The 9,279-nt window shown below is 41.3% G+C and overlaps 1 protein-coding gene across 1 annotated transcript; it reads right to left on the bottom strand.

The window, feature by feature from the left end:
• Positions 1–396: 396 nt before the first annotated feature.
• Positions 397–1,159, bottom strand: LOC114704582 (forkhead box protein N3-like). The gene has a single exon (XM_037201185.1). The coding sequence runs from the start codon at positions 1,057–1,059 to the stop codon at positions 397–399; it is 663 nt and encodes a 220-aa protein (XP_037057080.1). The 5' UTR covers positions 1,060–1,159.
• Between the last annotated feature and the right edge of the window lie 8,120 nt (positions 1,160–9,279).

Below are 9,279 nucleotides of genomic sequence, written 5' to 3'. Positions count from 1 at the left end.
TTCAGGGTATACAGACACAGTAGAGCTCATGGGGCAGGGCAGGTGCCATCAGGGCTGCGTCCTGCTATCAGTCAGCTCAGAAGCCCTGCCATCTTTCCCAACATCTTCCCTCTGTCCTCCAGACGCTGTCTGGGGCGGGGTGGGGGGTGGGGTGGGGGGGTGTCTTTAACACACACAGGCCATACGCTTCTAGGATTCATCCGAGCCCATCTTCCTCTTTTTTGCCTGTCCCTGTCCTGTGTTCTCAGGAGAACCACCCCAGGAAGGCATCTTCCAACAGCTTCTACCGGGCGAGCTCTCTGAATTCTTCTGGCACTTACAGTCTATCCAGCCCCTCGAGCACTTGATACCTTTCCTTTTACTTTCCAGGCATGTATGCATTTGTCCAACAGTGACTCACCACCTTTGATAAGCCTGAGGGGTGGGAGGTGAGTGGTAAGGTGTCTTTTTCAAAGCCTGAATTAGATTTTGTCTATACTCTGGGTCTATGCACCACAATGACCCTTTCCCAATACTCTGACTCCTCTCTTTGTCCACTTTCTTGAAACACTTGTTCAAGGACAAATTATGCCTCACTGAATTTTTCCACCCAGTAGGTGCATTCGCAAAATAGGGGAAATATTCCAGGATCCAGTTGTAGATGTCCTTCACTGGCAGGCGCTTGGTCGGAGAGTCCTCGATGGCCATAAATATGAGGCAGCTAAAGGAGTACGGGGGCTTGCAATTGGAGTTCTGCCTGGCATCACAGGGCAGGTCTGAGTGGGCAGGGGATGGCGGAGTGTCATCGTCCAGGTCCTGGACGGGACTGACACTCCTGAGGACCGACTCCCCAAAGCTCTTCAGCAAGTTCTTGCTTTCGTGCAGCCAGTTCAGGTTGGTCAGCTCTTCATCTTCCATGGTCCCCTCTTCTAATCTGATGTCAGGCAGAGGGAAGTCGAGGTCATCATCTTCCTGGAGGGCCTTGGAGAAGCCGCTGCCCCGGTAACAGTGACTCAGTCCACTGGACACGCTGATTCCTGAGCTCTCGGGCTTCTTACTGGCGGGCATGACTGGACCCATTTACGTGAAGGCTCTTGAGTCAGAATGGGTCCAGGAAACGGAGGTCAGCATCTCTCCAGAAAGGACAGAGGTGACTTCATTGTCACTAGACGACGCTTGTAGAGGCCAGCCTGCCGGCTGTCTGCTGAAGGTGGCGCTGCTCTGCAGAGGATCTTCTCACTCACTTCTCCTGGGATGAAAGGAGAACCTTCTCTTTCTTTTCTAATGGCATGAGGTGAGCCTCTTGTTTCACCTAAAAATGGTGGCCAAGGGATTGCAAGAGAAAGACAGGATAGTGCACATCTGTAAGGCTGCCACTCCTCTACAAAATCCTCAGCCTCAAGAGCTACTAAGGTTATTCTAATAAGAATAGTTATTAATGAGCTATGCCTCAAATTGGGGGAGCAAATCTGGCTGCATAAAACCAAAAGCCCATTGTCTGATAACAGGAAAGGTAGGCAAACTCATCTATCATGCCTTCCTCTATAGGAGAGTTACCCAAAACTGTAGGTAATACCTCTACATCAGTATCAACATTCCTTGAAAGTTTACAGAGATGATGCCACTCAATCTGAAAACATGGTGTGGTGATTTGAACAAGAATGGCTCCATACCTGCCTTTATGGGCTTTTTTTTTTTTTTTAAACATATCCTATCTTTTGGTTTGAACAAGGCCCCCATAGGCTCCTGAATGTTTGCTCATCGGGAAGTGGCACTATTTGAAAAGGATTAGAAGATGTTACCTTGTTGGAGTAGCTGTGGTCTTGTTGGAGGAAGTGTGTCACTGGGTGTGTCATTGGGGCTTCAAAACTCATACCAGGCCCAGTGCCTCTCTGAGCCTGCAGATTAGGATGCAGCTTTCAGCTACTGCTCTAGCACCATGCATGATGCCATGGTCCTCACCATGTTGATAATGGACTAAACCTCTGAAACTATAAGCATGCCTAAATTAAATGGTTTCTCTTAGAAGTGTTATCTTGATTGTGGTTTCTCTTCACAGTCATAGGACAGTGACTAAGACACAGGGTAGGTTCAATATGCCTACCCTTCAGGCATACTGCATTATAATCTCTCTGGATGCGTCCATTCTCAGACATAGTGTATCAGCTTCACCTTGGGTAGCCCTATAACAAGAGCCTCAGTGGAGGATATATATCAATTTGTTAAGGAGTTCTATAGGTAGGTATTCTACAGGGAAAACAGACTCACTGATACAAATGAAGCGACAATGTTGCCTCTTTGTCTCCCAGGGAAAGATGGGGAAAGCTCCAGACCAGGTCACAGAACCAGGTTCCAGGAAGCCTTCCAAGTCCAAGACAGCGCTCATGATCCCTCCCTCTTCCCTTTTAAGAGGTCACACAGGCAGGCAAGAAGCACCACTTCTATCCGGCCAGCTAGCCCAAGGTCATGGGCAGAGCAAATACCCACTGCCTAGGCCCATCTTCAGACACTCTACATTGTATTCATTGCAGCTGCCAAAAGGTGTAGCATTCTAGAAGTTCTCTTTCCATTCAAAATACTGGGTATATTTGACCCCAAACTTACTCTGAATGCAAACCAGTCTTGATATTCATAGGAACTGATGTCCATACAAAAGTGCCTGTAAATAAACTGATAGTTCCTACATCCATGGCAATGTTCGTTGATCTGAATCTAGAAAAATGATCTAGACTGACAAAGTTCTGAGGAACTCTCATGCTGTCTTGCAATCCAATAATCCTTCACATTGTGTTTTAAAAGTATAATTTTCCGAATGTCATAAATCAGTTATGAAATTTTTAGCTCTACCATCTTGAGAATGCTACAAAATCATGAGAATTCTACAAGTAGAAAAACTCCCATTGATTAAAGTTATTTTTATATATTAATCAACTGACACACACCTCAAGTGATAGGTCAGAAGGTAAATATTTTCAGTTTAAGGAAACATATGCTCTCTGTTAAAAACTATTCAGGGCTGTCATTTAACTAGAATGAAGCTATAAATAAACATATACAATTGTGTTCTAATAAAGCTTTATTTACAAAAACATGCAGCTGTTTGATCCCCAAATTTATCAACCAAAGCACAGACCAATTAAGACAACTGTGGTTCTCAATATCGGCTGTCCTGCTTATGATAGTGGCCTTGGACAAGTTGCCAATCCTTTTTGAACAAATCCTTATCTCACAGAGTCAGTAAAAAAATATAGCTAAAGTGATCCCATGTCAATAAGACACTCAGTAAAGGGCAGTTTCCCTTCAATATAATAACAAAGAAAACACAGAAGTTGAAGGAGTATTTTGGCTCAGACATTTTGAGCTACTTGCAAACTGGGTCACCAGGTCTCTAGGGAGACTATATTGACTAAATAAATTTCATAGAAAAAGATATCCCATACACGTGCAAGGGTTTTAATATTTTTTAATGTACAATTTAATATTTTGAGCTGAATTTAGTAGATTTAAAAGAATGAGCTGTATAATTATTGCCAGCAGGGGACTATCTAAGCAGTAGTTCATCATGTACTGTAGAAAGCACAGCTGGAACCCAGTCATTGTATATGGAACCAGAGAAGGGTGTACATGAGATGTGGGGAGGGCTAAGATAGTTTGTATCTCAGAAAAAGAAACATTAATTAGAAGAAAGGATGTCTCAACAACAATTGTGAAAAACAGTTTATAAACCAGAGCTTTCCTCAGAGGTTTTATGATTTGTCCAGGACCTTCAACATCCACCTCCTTTCCAGCAATAGTCAAATGCCTTTAGTAGACTCATAATAAACTCTCATTGGCAAACAAAAACAAAAACCAAAAAAAAAAAAAAAAAAAAAAAGGAAAGGAAGGACAAAGACAACTTATAGGTTATTCTGATGGGTGTCTTTCTTAATTAAAGATTATATTCTCAACAAAAATTTCCCTGTCGCTCAAGGCTGGATAGACCCCCCCCTTCCCCTTTCTACATGTTTTATAGCACACTGGATTATCCATACAGCAAAGCAACACAACCTTTATTTCTTTCTCACACTAATAGACAGTATGTGTTGTGTCATGAGAATGATGTACATAGTACCTACTGTAGGATAAAGCTTTCTGGGAAGTGTCTGGTACATATTCGATAAGCGAAAAATAAATAGGTAAATGTGAAATAGAATGGGATATGTTTTCCCCGTGTTTTACAGAGACTTGGAAAATGGCCAAATCAGTAAAGGGCTTGTCACACAAGCATAAGGACCTGAATTGTGAGTACCCAGTACCCACATAAAATCCGGGGTCAGCTGCATACAACCATAACACTAGTGATAAGGAAACAGAGACAAATGGATTCCTAGCATATACTCAATAGACAGTCTAGTGGAAAGACCCTGACCATGACTCAGAAAAGAAGCTAGATTCCCAGGAACAAACATGATCCCTTTTGTTGAGCAGACCTAAGTCCAATTTGAGATTTAATGGTTACTACCAAGACCTGTATGCTACTATTTCAGCCTTAGTGTTATTGTCCCATGTTGAGTAGTTGTGGTTTATAGGCATCATAGCTGGGTAGGACTATTTGGTCACTTCCTCTTTTGAACGTTTGCATAACACCTTCTTATGGGGAGGAAGCTTTCAGGTCAGATCCAGCCTGTGCCCAAAGTGTGTGGCATCTTCAGTAGCAGAGACTTAATTTCCACCTTTGGGAGTTGACCAAGGGCAATAACAGTAGCCTGTAATATTTTTGGGCTTGGTGTGATTCTTACCCTTCCTCAAGGAAACTTGTCTTTTCAATAAACAGTGACTATTACAGAAAAACCACAACTGACCCAAAAGCATCATTGTGGAGCCCTATCCCAGTTGAAACATCTACAACACAGCTCCTGGACCTATAGCTTAGGGATCATTGCAGAAGAGAGGACAGAAAGATTATAAAGGCCAGAGGAACAGGAAGTTTCCTGTAAGATTTGTCCTAGAAATGTTAGAGAAGATATATTCATGAAATCTCACCAACATGGTTGCCTGCACATGACCTGAACCACTTGACAGTGATAAGTATGCTAATGTGGAAGAGGGAAAGCTCAGGAGCCAGTAACCCTATACAGAGAGCTGCAGGCAACCAAGGAATGCTGATAATGGAAAATCTAGTCTTCCCTGGGGAAGAACATACCACTTGATTATCCAATAACAAACTGACGACCCTGAAAAATATACACAGACTGAGCAGGATGTATATACATATTTAGGAAAACACACAAACACACACACACACACACACAGAGAGAGAGAGAGAGAGAGAGAGAGAGAGAGAGAGAGAGAGAGAGAGAGAGAAAGAGAGAGAGAGAGAGAAAACAATCAAAGAAAAGGAGCACATGAATTTGAATGAGGGCAAGGGGAAAGGGTACATTGGAAAGGCTAGAGGGAGGAAAAAAATAAAAAAAATATAAACAAAGGTAAGAAATAACTAAACTTCTAACATTAACATCTGGTCTCTATAGGCACGTGCACACATCTGCTAGTGCCCATGTATGTGCACACACACACACACACACACACACACACAAATTTGAAAACTTAAAAAATGAAATGAGATGTTTTATCTCCTTAATTTATCAGTAATAAGAAATCCAGCACACTTCTGAATTTAATGTCCCCAAGTCACATTTCCTTGATCTGTAGAACAGTTGAGATAATATTCAATGTCTTGTGGAACTGTGAGTTGGATAGTGTTTTAGCTTCCTTTCCATTGTTATAATAAAATACTCTGGCAAAAGCAACAAAAAGGGAATAGGGTATTTGGCTAACAATTCCAGTTTCTAGTCTATAATTGTGGGAATGTCATGATGTCAAGAACTTGAAGCGTCTAATAACATTACACAGTCACGAGCAGAAAGCAGGAATTAATGCATGCATGCTAGTGCTCATGTCTCTATCTCCTCTTTTATACAATCCCAAATAACCTGCCCAGGGAATAGGGCCACCCCCAGTCAACAGATCTTCTCACTAATCAAGATAATCCCCCTAGATATGCCCACAGGCCAACCTATACTAGGCAATCCTGCATTGAGACCCCTTTCCCAAATGATTCTAGATTGTGTCAAATTGACAAAGTAACAATCACATATGAAATGTATCAAAAATCCTGTAATAAAGTCTAACCTATTGTTTCTATCCAATGCACAATAAATCACATCCCCATTTATGTCCGTTGTTACAGATTAAATAATTACTTATCAAAGTATTTGTGTACACTTAATGTTTGTTCGTAGAACCTTCTTCATAAGTCATTTACAGCACTATGAAGCAAGCTAATGTGAGAGACTAGTGAACTACTACGGTGTTTGTATTGAAAGACATATTTCCTTCCATTCATTTTAGAGTAAGCCTAAATGTTTCATCTACAATTATATTCAAGGCCAACTTAGATGTTTGAAGTATATTGTTTTCCTCAATCAGAAATCCCCAACCATATTGTGTAACTGATCTTAGAACTAAACATATGATTAAGTTAGAATCCACACATTACCAACAGGCACCCTTATAACTACTCGCATGTGAATTTACAACAGACACCTAGGAACACATTTTAAGTCAGATTTTTGGCATTTGAACAATTATCATTCTTAATCTGCTTGTAAGTCAAACAGGAAAAGAAACAATGTTCAGACTAGAGAGAGAGAGAATAGAGAAACAGATAATAGATAGAATATAGATAGATAGACAGATGATAGATATAAATGATAGATTGATAGATGATAAATAGATGATAGCACACAAACACTAGAGACTACCTAGAGTGTTTGTGTTAACTGCTACAACCATTATTTAATAAACTTTGGATAATTATGAAGACACAATGTTTCCATAATGTGAGTTTATGACATCAACAAATATGGTCTCCTTTTCATTCCAGAATCCTTTGATGCTAAGAACTTCCAGTCTCACCAAGATGTCATTCAATCCTCCCCCCTCAGGCTGCCTATGTTTTTCAATGTTACACAATAAATAAATGGCAGAAATAGGATAAAACCTAAGCCATTTGGCTTCAGTTCAGGTGATATAACCTCCCTGAGGCAGGTATAGTCATTCCTAAACAAAGGACAACACTTAGAATATCAAATGAAACCACAATCTTCAGTCTTTTGGGTGTTGGCTGGGTGTTCTCATATACCTCTTGTCTCTTGTATACTGTAGCCTCTCTCCAAATTCATTGCTTAATCCACTCAGTCCCCCTCTTCATGTGACAGATTACAAGGTTAGCATGTGTATACTCATCAATAAGGACATGAATTCTTGTATGGATCAAAAAACACAACATACTCCTGTAAAGGATCTGTGATACTCAGCAGCCATTATTAACATCAGTATGCCAACTTCACATTTGATCTTTGACTGTCTTAGACAAGGTCTTACATGTGACCCAAGCTGGACTCAAACACACCACCCTCCTGCCTAAACCTCCTTAGTGTCAGAAATGAAGGCATCTACCACCATTCCAGACCTTTTGAGACAAATAGTAGTATTCATATACTCATTTGTTATTTTTATACCATACTAGAAACATTTAAATACCAAATAAGGAAAAGTATAGATGTTTGTTTAGATTTGGGGAGTTATATGCAGGTGTGGTAGTTTGAATAGGAATGGCCCCCATCGACTCATGTGTTTGAATGCTTGCCATAGGGAGTGGCACTATTAGGAGGTGTGGCCTTGTTGGAGTAGATCTGGCCTTGTTGGAGGAAGTGTGCCACTGTGGGGACAGGCTTTGTGGTCTCATATATGCTCAAGCTACACCCAGTACACAGTATCTCCTGCTGCCTGTGGATCAAGATGTAGAACTCTTAGCTCCTTCTCCAGCCTCATGTCTGCCTGTATGCCACCATGTCCACCATGATGATAATGGACTAAACCTCTGAAACTGTAAACCAGCCCTAATTAAATGTTTTTCTTTATAAAGAGTTGGTCATTGTGTCTCTTTACAGCAATCAAGACCCAAACTAAGACAGAAGTTGGTAATAGGGAGTAGGGTACTGTTAGGATAAGTTTAACCAGACTTTTGTATGGGAGTTCAGATTAGCAAAACAGTTGAATATTTTAAATGCTGCTTAATGGACATACTAGTTGAGGCCAGCTAGGTCTACAGATCCAGTTTCAGGACAGCCAAGCTTAGGCAGTGAAGGAAACTATTGAAAACATAAAACTGTTGAAAATATAATTGAACAAGGGGGCCATGTTCCAGCTCCAGTAAGCAGTAGAACTTGGCAGTTTCAGCCATTTAGTTCTGGCTTTTAAAGTCTAGGATAGAAGAAAGGAGTTATGGAATCTTCTGAGACCAGGAATGTGTCAGGGGTGTCCCTGAATGGAGGCTTAGAGAAACCACTGTGTGAAGCTGTGAAGGTGAAGCCTGGATTGCCTTGGAAACCCCAAGATGTTGGAGATGCCAGAGCCATGGGATACCTGCCGAGGAAAGCTGCTAACAGGGAGTGGAACCAGCCCAAGAAAGAAGTTTGAATGCTTGGCCCATAGGGAGTGGCAGTATTAGGAAATATGGCCTTGTTGGAAGAAGTGTGTCACTGTGGGGACAGGCTTTGAGGCCTCATATATGCTCAAGCTACACCCAATATACATCTCTCTTGCTGCCTGCAGACCAAGATGTAGAATTCTCATCAGTTCTTTCTCCAGTCCCATGCCTGCCTGCATGCCACCATGTCCCACCATGATGATGATGGACTAAACCTCTGAAACTATAAACCAGCCCTAATTAAATGTTTTTCTTTATGAGTTGTCATGGTCATGGTGTCTCTTCACAGCAATAGAAACCTAAGCATATCTAAATCTTCATAGATGTCCTGTCATTTCCACAGGATAGCGTGGTGACCTCTCAAAAGCATGAGTAACCTCTGGAAGGAATTTCTGATTAGCCAAGAAACTAGACTGTCATGGGCTTTGGTAGCACTCTTTTCCCTACTGTATATTAAAAGACTCCATTGGATCTTTCCATATTGAAGGGTGGGAGGGAGTCATCTTTCTACTTCTTTCTTTAAAGCATGGCAAATGCTTGTGTGATATCCAGGGCTGTTCACTGGCAATCGTTTGGATGTTAGTTACCACTTAAAGCCAAGACAGCATCATCAGGAAGACTGATAATACCAATGCAGGCCTATTAAACCCCATTGCAAGGTGATCAGCTGCTGTTAATTAACAAATAGATATATTCCACATTAAGAATGCACAGAGCCCAGTTCAATTTCCTGCAAGAGACACAAGTAGCTGATAGATACATTTTGA

The sequence above is a fragment of the Peromyscus leucopus genome, chromosome 8b, assembly GCF_004664715.2.
Source record: "Peromyscus leucopus breed LL Stock chromosome 8b, UCI_PerLeu_2.1, whole genome shotgun sequence".
In the NCBI taxonomy this organism is placed as follows: Eukaryota; Metazoa; Chordata; class Mammalia; order Rodentia; family Cricetidae; genus Peromyscus; species Peromyscus leucopus.
This window is presented reverse-complemented; position numbering and strand designations above follow the sequence as displayed.

Excerpts from the sequence above, each read along its gene's own strand:
- LOC114704582 (XM_037201185.1), bottom strand. The coding sequence starts at position 1,059 with ATGGGTCCAGTCATGCCCGCCAGTAAGAAGCCCGAGAGCTCAGGAATC.